The sequence below is a fragment of the Natrix helvetica genome (assembly GCF_964273705.1).
Source record: "Natrix helvetica genome assembly, chromosome: 4".
Taxonomy (NCBI): Eukaryota; Metazoa; Chordata; class Lepidosauria; order Squamata; family Natricidae; genus Natrix; species Natrix helvetica.
In genome coordinates, this window is record NC_138550.1 from 13,172,090 (window position 1) to 13,189,630 (window position 17,541).

The 17,541-nt window shown below is 41.2% G+C and overlaps 1 protein-coding gene across 1 annotated transcript; it reads right to left on the reverse strand.

The window, feature by feature from the left end:
• Window positions 1-682: 682 nt before the first annotated feature.
• CCDC82 (coiled-coil domain containing 82) lies at window positions 683-14,362 on the reverse strand. The gene is made up of 9 exons (XM_081952373.1): window positions 14,249-14,362; window positions 10,878-11,462; window positions 8,342-8,470; window positions 8,140-8,266; window positions 7,923-8,015; window positions 7,157-7,281; window positions 4,621-4,791; window positions 2,993-3,205; window positions 683-1,724 (listed from the first exon to the last, which is right to left on the reverse strand). The coding sequence occupies exons 2-9, from the start codon at window positions 11,451-11,453 to the stop codon at window positions 1,638-1,640; spliced, it is 1,521 nt and encodes a 506-aa protein (XP_081808499.1). The 5' UTR covers window positions 11,454-11,462; window positions 14,249-14,362; the 3' UTR covers window positions 683-1,637.
• Between the last annotated feature and the right edge of the window lie 3,179 nt (window positions 14,363-17,541).

The window sequence follows — 17,541 nt, forward strand, 5'->3', positions numbered from 1 at the left end:
ATTCTGAAATAATACATCCAATGCTTAATCGGACTGTAGCTGCATCATGGTCACTGACCTGCTTTCCAAGAAGATAGTTCCAGTAAGTCCACAAGACAAATATGTAACTATTTGCCCATCCTTCCATTGTTGCTCCTGGAGTTTCATTGGATCGACTCCCTTCCCATCCAAACCCAGTCACAGAAATGTAACAAGGATTTATATTCAAATAAAGACAGTGTTTCTCAATCTCAGCAACTTTAAGGTGAGTGGACCTCCGACTCCCAGAATTCCACAGCCAGCAAACATGGCTGGGGATTTCTGGGAGTTGAAGTCCACTTCATCAAAAGCGTGGTTGAGAACTGCTGTCACGCAAGTTTCTTTTTATAAGTTACACCCAGGGGTGAAATGCTACCACTTTAGACCAGTTCACCCGAACCGGTAGTAAAAAATGCTACCAGTTTGGGTGAACCGGTATTTCCGATGATCAGCTGTGATGCACAATGTATATTAGCTAGAAAGCATTTCCTGCTTTCTAGCTAACCTAAATCACGTGGCACAGTAGATTTGCCCCCTCCTCGCTGTTCTACTTACCTTTGCAGATTCAGAAGGCTTCAAAATGTTCCTTTTTTAGTGCCGCGTGGGCGCGCTTCAGGCATGCAATGCATGCAAAGCGCATGCTTGGTAGCAGACTCACCGAACCAGTAGACTTCAGAGGATCAGACCACTGGTTACACCTGATTCATATTGTTCAGTATTGCGAATGTTAACTGGTACCCAGTTTTCTATCCTTTCCTTGCATGGAGATAGTTTTGGGGATGACAATTCAATGCACAGATGTCCAAAAGGAGCTTTCATAAGGATCTTTTATTGCCCTAGTGAGATGCCAGGGATACATGCTCTTCCAATCAGCTATGCTTTTCACACGGTCACAATGGAAGTATGAAGAGAGGGAAACAATGACAGATCACTTCCCTGGTTAATTATGTAATTAATCTATAATTTATAAGGGACAAGTGTTAGTTAATATTTGAGACTAGAAAATGTGGATAGGCGTCTGCCCTCAGCAGTAAAACCAGACAAGAAACATGATTAGTTCAGCTAAATCTACTTTATTGTAAGGCTACATTAACAGATATTTTGCAAGTCTGAAGGTACAAATTTCCCGCCCTCACTTTTAACTGCCTGAAAAATTAGGGCACCTCCTTCCTAAATTTCTTCCTCTGACAGTTATGCCACTGGTAATAAAATCCTTGAATCCTATATCTGCAGGGAGGATAAAAGTGCAGGTTTTAGGAAGATTGTTTGAAAAAAATTAAACTAAATATTGATAGAGTTTGTAGAAAATATGGTAACAAAAGCATCAAAAAGCAACACAGAAAAATGTCTTTGAAAAAAGTGCTTGTGTAACACAGCGCAGAAAAATTCATTTCTTGAATAAAGGTGCAGTCTGATTTGAGGATAGTTTGATGAGCGATCCAGTCCTCAAGGGTTTTCCTTCATAAAGATTTCTATTTGGAAGATTATTTTGATAATTAAAATAAAGTAGAAAAAAAAAAGAAATGTAGCACATATATTTGCATGCTACAGTGAACCGTAAATAAAAAAGAATAATATCAAAAATGTGGTATAGAGGTAAAAACCTATCAGTCATATCACTAAAATGAACATATATTTTTAAAGTTTTTCAAAAACTTAAGGAACTTTTCTACTTTGTCGGGACAGCTTTCAAGCTCAGAATATTGCTGCAAAAAAAAAAAAAAGGGGGAAGAAAAACACTGTTGTGAATCATCTCAAATTCGAAGTGTAAGTATATAAAATTTTAAGTACAGGTCATCCTCCCACTTATGACCACAAGTGAACCCAACATTTATATTGTTAAATGAGACAGTTAAATGAACTCACTTAGCAACATACCGTACTTTTCGGAGTATAAGACACACTTTTTCCCCACCTAAGAGGATGCAAATGTTGGTGTGTCTTATACACCAAGTACAGCCCATTTTGTCCTCCAGAAACCCTGCCCCACAGATCCCGTTTTTGCCAAAAACAGGCTTGTTTTTTTTGCCAAAATGGGGCATGCAGAGGATTTGGGAGGCCTGTAGACTGCTCCTAGGGGCTGGGGAGGGCAAAAACGCGATGCGTGGGGGGTGGGGGGTGAAAAATGGAGCATTTTTGCCCTCCCCAGCCCTTAGGAGCATTCTGCAGGCCTCCCAAACCTGCAAGCCCCGTTTTTGGCCTCCGAAACCCTCCACGCATCGCATTTTTGCCCTCCCCAGCCCCAAGATCACTCTGCAGGCTTCCCAAACCAACTGCATGCCCCATTTTGATGAAAAAAGGGACATTAAGAGGGTTTAGGAGGCCTGCAGAGTGCTCCTGGCGGCTGGGGAGGGCAGAAACGTTTTTTTTCTTGTTTACCTCTTCGAAATCTTGGTGAGTTTTATAATCTGAAAAATACGGTAATTTTTTGGCTCAATTGTGGTTGTAAATCAAGGACTTCCTATAATCCAAATTAGATATTACCATATTTTTCAAAGTATAACATGCACTGGAGTATAAAATATAAGTATAAGGTTTTGAAGAGACAAATAAAAAAAAAAGTTTTTGCACTCTGCAAACCTCCCAAAAACGGCCCATTTTTTTGCAAAAGCAAGCCCATTCCCCCCCCCCCAAAAGGGCATGAATAGCCTTTAGGAGGCTTGTAGAGTGCTCCTGGGGGGTGGGGGTGGGGGCAAAACTTAACAAAAACCACCCATTTTTTGCTCATTTCTGCCCTCCCCAGCCTCCAGGAGCTCTCTGAAAGCCTCCTAAAAGCTATGCACGGCCATTTTGGTGAAGGGGCGGGGTTTTGGGAGGCATAAAATGCTGCATTCAGTGTATAAGACTCACCCAGATTTTCATCCTCTTTTTTGAGGGAAAAAGGTGCTTCTTATACTCCCAAAAATATGGTATATGAAGCCTTTTGGTCCTCCAATTAATCCATAAGCAATGCATTTCTAACAAAGTGAGTTACCTTATGTATCCAGCCCTTTTCCTCCAGTTTTCTGAAAACTCGTTTCACTAAATCTTTGACTGGCTCATCTTGAAGATTTTCATCTCCATTTTCATTCTGAAGATATTGTTTTTGTATAGCTCTACAGCATTTCTGATACAACTTATATTTATAATGCTTCAGATAATGGTAAACCTTGGTACGCTTTTGACATACAATGCCAACCATCAACCTCTGCAGAAACATAAGTTTTTTTAGCGGGTATATTGTGAAACACTGCAATTCCTTAAACAAGAATGGATTTCCTATGAAATAAGATAATTCAACAGACAGGACTTTTATTACTATCCAATCATGAAATCCTAGTTAGAAAGCCACTCCTGCACCCATTTTAATGAAGGCAATGGTGATGTCGATGGAATCCAACTTTTTCATTTTGTTCAAGAAAAGTAACAGGCAATTACCATATTTTTCAGAGTATAAGACACACCGGAGTATAAGATGCAGCAAGGTTTTGAAGAGGCAAATTTAAAAAAAAACAGTTTTTCCACTCTGCAAACCTCCCAAAAATGACCTGTTTTTTGTGAAAATGGGCCCACTTTTTGTCAAAAAAAAGGGCATAAATAGCATTTAGGAGGCTTGCAGAATGCTCCAGGGGTGCGGGCAAAATTGAGCAAAAATGATCCATTTTTAGCTCATTTCTGCCCTCCCCAGCCCCCAGGAGCTCTCTGAAAGCCTCCTAAAAGCTATGCACAGTCATTTTGGTGAAGGGGGCGGGGTTTCAAGAGGCAAAAAAAATGGTGTATTCAGTGCATAAGACGCACCCAGATTTTCAGCCTCTTTTTTGAGGCAAAAAGGTTCATTTTATACTCCAAAAAATATGGCACCAATGTAGTTAGCTGACATTTGAAAGTATAAATAAAAAAAGAATTGTTGCATACATTTATTACCATTAAGCCACAAGGAATATCTCGTTCAACTGTTACATGAATTGCAAAGGATTTTTTTTTTATGACTTACTGAATGTAAACACAGAAAACCCTCAGATTACATAGTAGAGCAGTCACCCTAGCAAAAATCTAAGCAGTCGCTTCATATTAGAAAGTTTGGGAACAGAGAATTAGGAGCCCAGCAAATACTTAGTAACTTAAAGCTGTACATATGTGCAACAGATGCTGTTAGCAACATGAAAGGAATTGGACAACATGTTGTTTCAAAGGGCATATTTCTCACATAATAAAATCATCACAGCTTCTAAATGAACCAATTCACTTCTGTTTACTTAATTACCCAGCTATCTAAAGTTACTTTATTTGCATGTAAATATGGGGGGGGGGGGGGAAGAATGATAAGTTATTCTGAATTAAGCCAGTCTCCAGCATTTTCATTTTAGGCAGTCTTTGGATTTTGCATTCAGAAAACCAAAATACCCATGGGAAAAAAAGATTTCAAAATTGAATCAGATTTTAAACCTGACTATCTATATATATTTATGTACGTTTTATATAAGACTTAGTAAGAACTTACCGTACTTCTTTGTTGTACACATTTATTACCATTAAGTCACAAGGAATATCTTTTTCAACTGTTACATGAATTGCAAAGGAATTTTTTTAACAAGTTACTGAATATAAATACAGAAAACACACCTGTGTATCAAGGGGCAGGAAATCATCCACTTTCAGTGTTTTATGACAGTACTCTTTTCCAGAAAAAATCACTACAAACCGACAGTCTCTCTTTAGCTTACAGGCTTGACAAATACGCCTCTGAATGTGATGCGGAATTATGGAGACATCAGAGTAACTGTCTAATAGGTTCTAGAAAAAATACAATTGATTAGAGTTCTGTTGTTAATGGCTCCGGGGACTTAATTACCACATTTTGGAGATTTTACACATTCATATAGAAACAAAATTTAGATACTCTTCAAAAAACCTGTCAGAGCTTGTTGCCGAAATAATCAAATCCAGAAAGCACACAGGTGACAGATTCAGCAGGATTCATTAACTTCTTTATATACATAAAAACATATGAATAAATGTACAATACCAACAACAGATTCTTCCAACGTGATAGAGGAGATATTGTTTTCAGTTCAGTTCAGCAGACAAGTCCAGGCTAGTTTCGTTTCATTTCAGAGCTTAATATAGATAAAGAGAACTTCCTCTATACAGGGCAGTTAAACTAAGCCATGCCCAGGCGCCTAGCTGTCTCCAGCAAATACTGTTTCAGTTTCTAAATAGCCCCCATTGGCTGACTTATCATATTTTTCAGAATATACGACGCACCGGAGTATAAGACACACCAAGGTTTTGAAGAGGAAAATTAAAAAAAAACCTTTTTGCACTCTGCAAACCTCCCAAAAGCGGCCCGTTTTTCGCAAAAAATGGGCCAGTTTCCCCCACAAAAAGGCATGACTAGCCTTTAGGAGGCTGGCAGAATGCTCCTGGGGGGAGGGTGGAGCCCCCCCACAAATGAGCAAAAAAACAGGCCCAATTTTTGTCAAACAAATTGCATGCATAGCCTTTAGAGTACTTATAGAGTACTTCTGAGGGCTGGGGGGGGGGGCCAAAATTGAGCAAAAAATGGCCCGTTTTACAACTCATTTCTGCCTTCCCCAACGCCCAGGAGCTCTCTGAAAGCCTTCTACAAGCTCTGCACAGCCATTTTGGTGAAGGGGCGGGGTTTCGGGAGGTAAAAAAATGCTATATTCAGTGTATAAGATGCACCCAGATTTTCACCCTCTTTTTTGAAGGAAACAGGTGCATTTTATACTCTGAAAAATATGGTAGTTGCTATGCCTATTCATTGGCTGACCTTGTTACCATGTCTCTGCCAGTCGTGAATATTCTGACACATGGAGTTCAAGTTTCTTGAAGGCAAATGAGAAAAGTACTAATTCAGAATGCATTGAAGTATTACAAATAAACAGGTATTGTCCTTGAAAGTTGCAAAAGGAGATCACATGACCCTGGGAACCCTGCAACCCTCATAAATATGAACAAGTTGCCAATCATCTGAATTCTGACCAGGTGACCTTGAGGATGCTTCAAAGTCATAAGTGTGAAAAATGGTCCTAAGTCACTTTTTCCTGTGCTGTTGTAACTTTGAAAGGTTACTATCCTTTTCCCCTGAAAATAAGACCTCCCCAGAGAATAAGCACAATCGGGCTTTTGAGTGCATGCACTAAAATAAACTCTCCCCCGAAAATAAACCCTCCCTAAAAATATTGCAACATAGCAACAGCCATGAGGTGACCATGCTTGCCACCTCCTGCACCTCAAAAGTAATAAGACCTCCCCGAAAATAAGGCCACGTGCTTATTTCAGGGGTGAAAAGAAAATAAGACCCTGTCTTATTTTCGGGGAAACACGGTACATAAATTGTTTTTTAAGGGCTGCCTGTATGTGTTACTCTTTTCCGTTGTTGCACACTGTACTAAGAAAAACAACACACTGCATGGATCTGTATGCCAAATCAACTAAGCAATTTGCCTTATTTTTCTGAGTATAAGACTCACCTTCCCCCTCTAAAAGAGCATGGAAATGTTGGTGCGTCTTATACACCAAATACATCCATTAGAGCAGTGATGGCGAACCTTGTTTTGCTCCCGTGCCATAAGTGGGGGGAGCGCAGGGGGGTCGAGTGCGGGTGTGCCGCACCCATAATGCAACGCGTGACCCCCCCAGTGCGCATGCGCGCACAACGCGCAACCCCCCCATTTTTACATTTTTTTGCCCTCCGCAGGCTCCAGGGGCTTTATAGGAGCCTGGGGAGGGAGAAAAGAGCCTCCCCCGACCCCCCAGAGGCCCTCCGGAGGCTTCAGGGACTGTCCGAGGCTTCTCTGAAGCCTTCTGAGCACTTAAAACCACCCTCCGAGCAAACCGGAAGTGACTTCCGGTTTGCTCGGAGGGTCGTTTTAAGCGCTCCGAAGGCATCAGAGAAGCCTCGGACGGTCCCTGAAGCCTTCGGAACGCTTAAAACGGGCCATCTTTCACAAAAACGGAGGCTTTTTGCCTTGCCCCAGCCCTGCTGAACACTGCAGAGGGATGCTGGGGGCTGAGGGAAGGCAAAAACTTTTTTCTTACTTACCTCTTCGAAATCTGGGTGCATCTTATACCCCGGTGCGTCTTATAGTCTGAAAAATATGGTAGTTAAAAGATTAAGAAGAAAATTCAGTACCTTATATGGTTCTTTCCAGGCACATCGCGGAACTACACTTTGAAGATAAGGTTGAATAAAGCGTTCATCAAAATGATCGAGGGAATTTAGCATATCCTGCGCGTATTTCTTTTGTCTTTTTCCCTCTTTGGAAAGAAAGAAAAAATAGTCCTTGTTATTAACATCGCCATTTTATAAACAGTACAAGGAGTTAAGTGAGTTGATACCCAGTGGTGGTATTCTGTTGGTTCTTACTGGGTTCGAACCGGTAGCAGTAGCTGCTGGTGGCTCCGCCCACCCACCCCGATGTAATGCGCGACCTTCTGCGCATGAGCAGAATGTGGTGTGTGCAAGCGTAGCGAGCGTGTGAGTATGTGACCACATTCACATTTGCGAACCAGTTGTGAAGGTAAGTGAATCCCACCACTAGTCCCGCCCCATTAATACGCCCCTTTTTGCCACGGTTGTTAAATGAATCACACAGTCTCTGAGAGCATTCAGCTTTCCCCATTGACTTAGCTTGTTGGAGGCCGACTGGGAGTAACAACCATGTAGTCCCAAGGCAAGTCAGTCATGGCAAATACACGCTACTTACCTGAATTTGGATTACCTGACTGTGGGAATGCTGTTTTAAGTACGACAAACCATTGTAAGTCACTTTTTTCAATGCCACAGTTGCTAAATTAATGGTTGTTAAGGACAATCTCTAATACATTTCTTTATTGCTCTGAGGGGGAGGATGGAAAGAGGATAACAAACAGCCTCTTAGGAAGGGATGCTTGCTTACCAAATAAGGAGCTCAGAAACGTATCATCGATTGCATTGATGAGAAAGGCTTTTACAACTCTTTGAAAGTGTGCATAACGATTGAACTTAGACACTGTTTAAAAAACAACAACACAAATATGTGTCAGTTCAGCCCATATGAATAAACGACTAGCTGCTAATAAATACTATAAAAAGGATGTATAAGCTACAATACTTCTTATTTGTTGTGACCTTACCAAATGGAACGTGTTTCTTCAATAAGTTACTGATCACATGATCTCTCTCCTCCTCTTCTTCTTCCTCTTCCTCCTCCTCCTCTTCTTCTTCTTCCTCCTCCTCTTCATCTTCCTCCTCCTCCTCCTCGTCTTCTCCTCCTCCTCCTCCTCCTCCTCCTCCTCCTCCTCCTCCTCCTCCTCCTCCTCCTCCTCCTCCTCCTCCTCCTTCTTCTTCTCCTTCTTCACCATCTTTGCATTTTTCCATGCTGTCTTCATTAGATATAACACCCATTTCCTCTTGTGGGAGGGGTGAGTGACCATCATGTTGAATCAAGGCATCATCTGCACTTCCCTGGTGGTGTTAAAAAAAGCACAGTATTAATAGAATATTTTTGTTGAATACTTTGGAGTTTCATGAATGGGATTAGCATTCATTCATGTTAAAGTAGTGTCACTGTGTACATGGAGAATACAGTACCAATATGTTTTATGTTTGGCCACTGGGTATTACAAACTTTGAGTTGAGTGGCCATATAAGACAATAATGGTCTTATAATGTATCATATCTATAAAGATCAGAGCTGTGCAAACAATGGTATTCCATGTGATGCTCCATCAAAGTGAAACTTGGGCTTTAAAGAAGCAGGACAGGAAGAACATTGATGCTTTTGAAAACTCCTGAGAATACTGTGGAGAGCCAAAAACAAACAAACAGGTCATTGAAAAGATCAACCCAGAATTTCCAATGGAGGCACAAATGATCAGATTCATATTATCCAACTTTGGACACATTATGTGAAGGCCCAGCTCCCCAGAGAGGGCTCTAATACTAAGAAAGGTGGAAAAAAAGAGGATAAGATGACTGACAGCGAAGTGGAGGAAGTCAGTTACAATAGCAATGTACACACATTGTTGGAAGAGGTGAAAGACCAGGTTATGGACAGATTGTCATGGGAAAAAAATCTACCCATGTGGTCACTAAGAGTTGATTAACAGTCAAAGAAGAATAGAACAGAATGGAATGGAATGGAGTGGAACGGAACAGAACAGAACAGAAGAATAGAATGGGATGGGATGGGATGGGATGGGACGGGATGGAACGGAATGGAAGAATAGAATAGACTAGAGTGGAATGGAATAAATTCTACATACGGCCGAACCGGTCCAAACCAGTAAGAAACGACCTCTGTTGGGATCACAAGGTAAATGTAAAAAGGTGCTTCTAAAATTCACGTAGCGTAGCAATAGCAATTAGACTTATGCACCCAGTGCTTTACAGCCCTCTCTAAGCGGTTTGCAGAGTCAGCCTATTGACCCCAACAATTAGGGTCCTCACTTTATCCATTTTAGAAGGACGGAAGGCTGAGTCAACCTTGAGCCTGGTGAGATTCGAACCGCCAAATTGTAGGCAGGCGGCTGCCAGCAGAAATAGCCTGCAGTACTGCATTCTAACCACTGCAGCACCGAGACTCATAGTATGGTGAAATCCATCTGTAGTCTAGCGGCAAGTGTGAAAAAGCAAGTGTGAAAATAAACTTTTGAAATGAATTGGAAATGTACCTCATTGGGATTTTTCTCTGAGGATGAGGATGATGAAGAGGAAGAGGAGGATGTAATCAAGTCATCCTGATTTCAGAAAATAGATACCTTTTAGTCCAATTCCAGTCAACGCGAGATTTGGCCACTGATTCTACTGAAGCAGAAGAAGCAGAAGGAAAAAATGCAAAGGCAGAAGAAACCGAAGCAAAAGAAGCAGAAAAAGTAAAAAAAGCAGAAGCAGAAGAAATAAAAGAAGCAGAAGCAAAAGAAGCAGAAGAAGAAGCAAAAAAAGCAGACGCAGCAGAAGAAGAATAGAATGGAATGGAATGGAATGGAATAGAATAGAATAGAATAGAATTCTTTATTGGCCAAGTGTGATTTGACACACAAGGAATTTGTCTTCTGTGCATAAGCTCTCAGTGTACATAAAAGATATAAGCATAAATCAGGATCATAGTCATCATCAATACATTCATCATGAATCATATGATACAATACTTAGTGGTAGTCGTAGGTTACTAAACAAGCAATGAAAAAAAACATACTAGGAAACTAAATGAAACAATTATGTACTTGATGGCACATAATCAAATGAAGCCACTCACAAGCTAATTATTTATTGCTATTTTCACAGTGTTGGGATCTGGGGGTGGTTTCTAGCCAGCATTACTGCCAGTTCGTTCACATGCACAGAACTCCAAAAAAAGATGGCTGTGGCGGCAACCAAGGAACCAGTTTGGGGGTGTGGCCAGCCTGGGTCACTGCCACTTCTGCGATCCTGGCTGGCATACCACTACCGGTTCAGCCGAACCGGTCCCTGTAGGAACCCACCTCTGTTGGGATCACAAGGTAAATGTAAAAAGGTGCTTCTAAAATTCACGTGGAGTAGCAGTAGCAATAGCACTTAGACTTATGTACCGATTCACAGTGTTCTACAGCCCCCTCTAAGCGGTTTACAGAGTCAGCATATTGCCCCCCAACAATCTGGGTCCTCGTTTTACCCATCTCAGAAGGATGAAAGGCTGAGTCAACCTTGAGCCTGGTGAGATTCAAACTGCTAAATTGCAGGCAGCCGGCAGGCAGCAGAAGTAGCCTGCAATACTATACTCTAACCACTGCAGCACCGAGGCTCATAGCATGGGGAAATCCATCTGTGGTCTAGCGGCAAGTGTGAAAAAGCAAATGTGAAAATAAACTTTTGAAATGAATTGGAAATGTACCTCATCATGTTGATTGACTTTGCCAGCTTTTCCAGATAGCCAGTAAGAGAGTTCTTGCAGCTTTCGTTGTCTTTCTCGTTTTCTATTGGCTGCTTTCTCTTCTGGTGATGCGGGTGACTCCTCACCAACAGATAAGTCGTCTTCGCTAATTACGCTCCTGCCTTTAGCAATCACTTTCCTAGGAACGTTGCTGTCACTGTTTTCATCACTGTCATATATCACAGCCATCTGAGGTCTCTTCTTCTTTTTAAAGGAGATGTTTTCTTCTTCCAGATCCTCAGAGGAGGCATCCCTCGAACCTTTCTGTAAATCTGCATTGCTCCCACCTTCACCATGACTTTTGCTAAGTATGGAGTTCTCTTCTTCTTTTCCATCTTCTTTTGAACTGGACTTGGGATTTTTCTCTGAGGATGAGGATGACGAGGAGGAAGAGGAGGATGTAATTTTGTCATCGTCATCCTGATTTTCAGGAAATAGATATCTTTTAGTTCGACTCCAGTCAACACGAGATTTGGCCACTGATTTTGCTGTGGCGCTTCTGGTTTTGTATCTTCTACTTGCAGGATTAGGTTCCATAAGAATCTACTGAAGAAGAAGAAGAAGAAGAAGAAGAAGAAGAAGAAGAAGAAGAAGAAGAAGAAGAAGAAGAAGAAGAAGAAGAAGAAGAAGAAGAAGAAGAAGGATGAGGAAGAGGAGGAGGAGGAGAAGAAGAAATAGAAGAAGAAGAAGAAGAAGAAGAAGAAGAAGAAGAAGAAGAGGAGGAGGAGGAGGAGAAGGAGGAGGAGGAGGAGGAGAAGAAGAAGAAGAAGAAGGAGAAATAGAAGAAGTAGAAGAAGTAGAAGAAGAAGTAGAAGAAGAAGTAGTAGTAGAAGAAGAAGACATAGAAGAAGAAGAAGAAGAGGAGGAGGAGGAGGAGGAGAAGGATGGAGGAGAAGAAGAAGAAAAAAAATTCTGTTCTAAGTTCACTATATTTTTGCATAAAAAATATAACAAAAGGAGATGGTATATACTTAGAAACCAAGAGAGATATAAATGTTGTATATCTATGTTATATATATTACAAAAATAATAATCATGAAACAAGGAGGTATATGAAACAATAGACCAGTGATGGCGAACCTATGGCACGCGTGCCACAGGTGGCACGCGGAGCCATTTGTCAGGGCACACAAGGCGCTGCCCTGTCAGCTGGCCAGCGCACATGCGTGCACTGGCCAGCTGAGTTCACTGCTTTTAAAAGCCATTTTTCGCCCTCCCCAGGCTCCAGAGGCTTTATAGAAGCCTGGGGAGGGCGAAAAGAGCCTCCCCCTCCCCCCAGGAGGCTTTAGGGACCGTCCGGAGGCATCCCTGAAGCCTTCGGAACGCTTAAAACGACCCTCCGAGCAAACCGGAAGCACTGGTGGGTCTCACATTGCATTAATAGTGCGGCACGCCCGCACATGACCCCCCTGAGCTCCCCCCGCTTGTGGCACGTGAGCCAAAAAAGGTTCGCCATCACTGCAATAGACTGTAGAATAGAAAATTAGAAATAAGAATACCGATAGTGGAAAGCTGTAAAAGTGTAATTGTGATTTTAATGGTTAAAAATACTGAATGAAAATGATTTTTTTAAAAAAAGAAAAACGATTGCTTCTGTTTATTTTTACCCCACCTTTATTATTTTTAGAAACATACTTAATAGTTGTTCCTCCTCTTTATCCCCCCAAACACAACCTTTGGGTTTCATGATTAAGACGTGATTTGAATTAACCTTTTCTTGGTTTCTAGCTGATGCCTTAACCCAGTGGTTCTCAACCTGTGGGTCGGGATCCCTTTGGGGGTCGAATGACCCTTTCACAGGAGACCATCGGAAAACACATATTTTCAAAAAAATATGGAAAACATAAAATAATTTTATGGTTGGGGGTCACCACAACATGAGGAACTGTATTAAAGGGTCGCGGCATTAGGAAGGTTGAGAGCCACTGCCTTAACCCCTAGCTCAAACTGATTCTTGGTTTACATCGCACTTCAAACTCCTCTTGAAGTCTGTAAATGTAAAAGTAGAAGTTCAACAAAAGAGAATAGGGACTTTTCAGAAACTGATATTGATTAAAAGCACTTAAAAAAATATTATTCAATATTATTTTCTAAAGAACACAAAATACATCAAGTAACAACAGCAAACAAGTAGTAACAAATGACAACATAGTTGTTTGATGCTTTTGTCTTGTGTCTTGGAGAAAAACATCCAAGACACACTACAACAGCGTCAAGTAACAATGGTTGAGGCTGCCAGAAGTGTGACAACCAAAATTTTAGATCTTTCTGGACACCCCAAATGATAAAAGAGGAAGAGAAGAGTAAGAAACAACAGATGTTGATTCTAAAAAGATTGCAGAGAAGAGCAACGAAGATGATTAGAGGACTGGAGACTAAAACATAAAGAATGCTGGAATTGGGTATGTCTAGTTTGATAAAAACAAGAACAAGGGGAGACATGATAGCAGTCTTCCAATATCTCAGGGGTTGCCACAAAGAAGAGGGAATCAAGCTATCCCCCAAAGCATCTGAGGGTAGGACAAGAAGCAATGGGTGGAAACTAATGAAGGAGAGAAGCAACTTAGAACTAAGGAGAAATTTCCTGACAAGTAGAATAATTAATCAGTGGAACGACTTGCCTCCAGAAATTACGGATGCTCCATCATTGGAAGATTTAAAGAATTAATTGGACAACCATTTGTCTAAAATGGTGCAGGGTTTCCTGCCTAAGAACGGGGTTAGACTAGAAGACCTCCAAGGTCCCTTCTAACTCTGCTATTCTGTTAACAGCAGGCAAACTATCACTTTTCGCTTGATCTATGCCAGGGGTGTCCAAACATGGGAACTTTAAGACTTGTGGACTTCAATGCTGGCTGGGGAATTCTGGGAGTTGAAGTCCACAAGTCTTAAAGTTCCCAAGTTTGGACACCCCTGATCTATGCGAAGATCTCCTTTGAAGGGCGCTTCTCGGCTGCAATGAGCGATGGAATCCCAGTAGGTAGCCGAAGGTGACAGCCGGGGGCTATGGGATCTGGAGTCCTAGGCCCCGGGGAAGAACAAGCGGGGGGAAGGCTGCCCGACAAGCATAAATTATACCTCGCCTTTCTGTCACTCCAATCTACAAAAACAAAACTTAGAAGAAAACCTGACCGCTTCCGAAAAATCGGGAACTGAAAGCGAAACTATTGCGATCAGAAACTGGCAGGGGCTTGGGCTACAAACCCATCGGCTGCGGGGTGGGCATGATGGGATTAACCGGGGGTGAGTGGGGGGCGGCGGAATCCTTTCCAGATCCAGGCAACCCTCCCTTGAAATGCGAGATTAAGACGGACGCAGGCGGCGAGGCTCACCTCACTCTCCGAAAAGCGCTTCCAAGAAACGACTGTCAAGCGAGCGAAAGACGCAGTGAAAGAAACTTTCATAACATTTTTTTTGTTTGTCGCGCCCGCTTTTCTTTCTCCTGGCTGTCATTGGCTGAGCCTTTCCACTACTCACCCCCGTCCTGGCATTTTATTTAGGCGGCCGGCCCAGCTGACCGAGAGAGAGGCGGGGCGTTTCGTGGTATGTCCGCTGTCATCCTGGATACGGTTGTCAAAAAGGACTTATAATTGACACCAATCTGTGGTGAATTAATTTACCGGGATGATGAGGGTGGTATTTGTTTAAAGGTTGCGAACAGTATTCTAATAAATAAATACAAGAAATAAAGAAGCATGTAGTTTTGGCCACTTTGAGATAGCTGGACTTCACCCGGGTCAACTTTATTTACCAAAACACCTGAAGGCAAGACAAGAAACGATGCATGGAAACTAATGGAGTAGAGAACCAGAATAACAGAATTGGAAGGGACCTTGTAGGTCATCTAGTCCAACTCCCCCCACCAAGCAGGAGATCCTACACCATTTCTGACAGATCTCGTCCAGACTCTTCTTGAAAGCTATTTTTTACGTGTGTGTGTTTCTCTCTCTCTCTCTCTCTCTCTCTCTCCCTCTCTCTCTCTCTCTCTCTCTCTCTCATCTATCTATCTATCTATCTATCTATCTATCTATCTATCATCTACCTATCATCCATGCATCCATGCATCCATCCATCTATCTATCTATCTATCTATCTATCTATCTATCTATCTATCTATCTATCTATCTATCTATCTATCTATCTATCTATCTATCATCTATCTATCTATCTATCATTATCTATCTATCTATCTATCTATCTATCTATCTATCTATCTATCTATCTATCTATCTATCATCTATCATCTATCTATCTATCTATCTATCTATCATCTATCATCTATCTATCTATCTATCTATCTATCTATCTATCTATCTATCTATCTATCTATCTATCTATCTATCTATCATCTACCTATCATCTATCATCTATCTATCTATCATAATTCTTAAAGTAGGCAAACACTATTGAAAATGTATTTGAGAGTACCTGTATTATGAGAAAGTTAATGATGTACCAGCTTAAAGAAAAATTCTATGTTAAAAAAGATGTTAATGAAAGGAAAAAAATATTCTAAAAAGGGTAGTTTGGTGAGAGGGATGTAAATGTAATACTGAAATTTGAAGCTTGCATGTTAAGTAGTCAAAGAAAAAGATGTATTTGATTTTTAAGTGTTTTTTAAAGTTTAGTATTTTGAAGGAGAAAAAGGGTGAAAAAAGTTATATAGTTATATATTAATGTGTAAAAGCAAGCTTGGAGGGTATTTATCTTGTATTGTGCTATGAAGAGTTGGAAGTCAATGCCCCCTTTTCTTTCTTTTTCTCTTTCCCCTCATATCTCACCTCCCTTTCCTTGCTCCTTTCCCCTCTCTCAATTTCCTATTTTTCTTCTTCTTTGTATTTTATATAATAAAATAAAAATGATAAATTTAAAGAAAGCTCCCAGTGATGAAGCTCCCACAACTTCTGAAGGCAACTTCTGTTCCATTGGTTGATTGTTCTACTGTCAGAAAATTTCTCATAATTTCTAGGTTGAACCTCTCCTTGGTCAGTTTCCATCCATTATTCCTTCTCTGGCCTTCAGGTGCTTTGGAAAATAGCTTGACCCCCCTCTTCTCTGTGGCAGCTCCTAAAATATTGAAAGACTGCTATCATGCCTCCCCTGGTCCTTCTCTTCACTAGACTAGCCATACCCAGTTCCTGTAACTGTTCTTCATATGTTTTATTCTCCAGTCCCCTAATCATCTTTGTTATTTTTCTCTGCACTCTTTCTAGAGTCTCAACATCTTTTTTTTTATAATGTAGTGACCAAAACTGGATGCAGTATTCTGGGTGTGATTTTAGTAGGGCTTACTAAGAACAATCAACCAGTGGGAACAGCTTGCCTTTGAAAGTTGTGGATGCTTCATCACTGGAGGGTATTAAGAAGAGACTGGACAGTCACTTGTCTGAAATAGTATAGGTCTCCTGCTTGAGAGGGACTAGATGACCTCCAAGGTCCTTTCCAACTCTGTTACTGTGTGCTACCAGTAGTCTGGTTGAGGAATTCTGGGAATTGAAGTCCCGATGTCTTAAAGTTGTTAAGGTTGAGAAACCCTCTTGAATTGGCAGTAGAACAGTCCTTAAAATCACACTGGAGAAAAATAAGACAAAGATGTCTCTTTTCCCCTGCTTATGAAGCCCCTTCAAAATGTCAAATCTAGCATCAGATAAATAAACAGAGTAATAAAAATGAAACTTAGGATGCTGGCTACCTTGTTTAAACATTTGTGCACCATCCATTAGAAATATGTCCAACTGATTGCACTCGTCAAATACTTAAGGGAGAGACCCATATAATATATAACTTCCTTTCTCTTTCAAATGGGCTTTCTAACTGGAGATGGTGGGATTGTATTCCAAGATATTTGGACACAAAGCAGTTAGGGAAGGTTGTTGGAGACAGTTTGAGTTTTGGAAACCTACTCTAGGACTGGTTCAGCTAGTTATAGCCAGATAAGCTCCATTTTGTTGGGAAACACCCCACCCCCTAATTTTATTTTCAGATGTTTTGTTTTTGCGTCATTCATTCTTGGCATCACATCCTTGCCCTAAAATTCCTGGACATTCCTGATAGTCTTATCAAGCAAGGGACTCAAAGCAGACCTCCAGTTGATTCAGGCCTAACTTCCCTTTTCTGTTGCAGACAAATTAGCTAGAAAGTTTTGCAGACTTAATTATTAACCACATCAGTTGGGGACAGAGGGGTAAGGGCTGTGATGGATCCGCTTTCTGGGAAGATTATCTTCTCCCGGAATTTAAGTATTTTATTGCTTGTTTCCTATGGTCTGCTTTGTGCCTATTGATCATATGCCTTGAGTGTATACACGTTATGCCAGTTTGTGTATGGGGTGTGTGTCTGAATTTGTGACGTAGGTCCCGAGGGCACACCTCTTTGCACTGTACAGAATAAACAAGTTGCAATTTCCCACCTTGTGAGAGACATGTTGCCCTCGACTTATGACCATTAATTTAGTCATCGTTCAAAATTACAGCGGTACTGAAAACAGTGACTGTTTTTCACACTTAGGACCGTTGCCGCATTGCCATGCTCACGTAGGCCAAAATTCGGATGCTTGGCAACTAACTCATATTTATGATGGCTTGCAGTGTTCCAGGGTGACGTCATCGCTTTTCTGATAAGCAAA

What these genes read in the sequence shown, in the direction of transcription:
- CCDC82 (XM_081952373.1), bottom strand. Translation starts at nt 11,453, where the DNA reads ATGGAACCTAATCCTGCAAGTAGAAGATACAAAACCAGAAGCGCCACA. An exon ending in AAGAAGGAGAAGAAGAAGGA is followed by an intron (nt 8,267 to 8,341) that starts GGAGGAGGAGGA and finishes GGAGGAGAAGAC; the next exon opens with GAGGAGGAGGAGGAGGAAGA. An exon ending in AAAAGGGCTGGATACATAAG is followed by an intron (nt 1,725 to 2,992) that starts GTAACTCACTTT and finishes TTTTTTTTGCAG; the next exon opens with CAATATTCTGAGCTTGAAAG.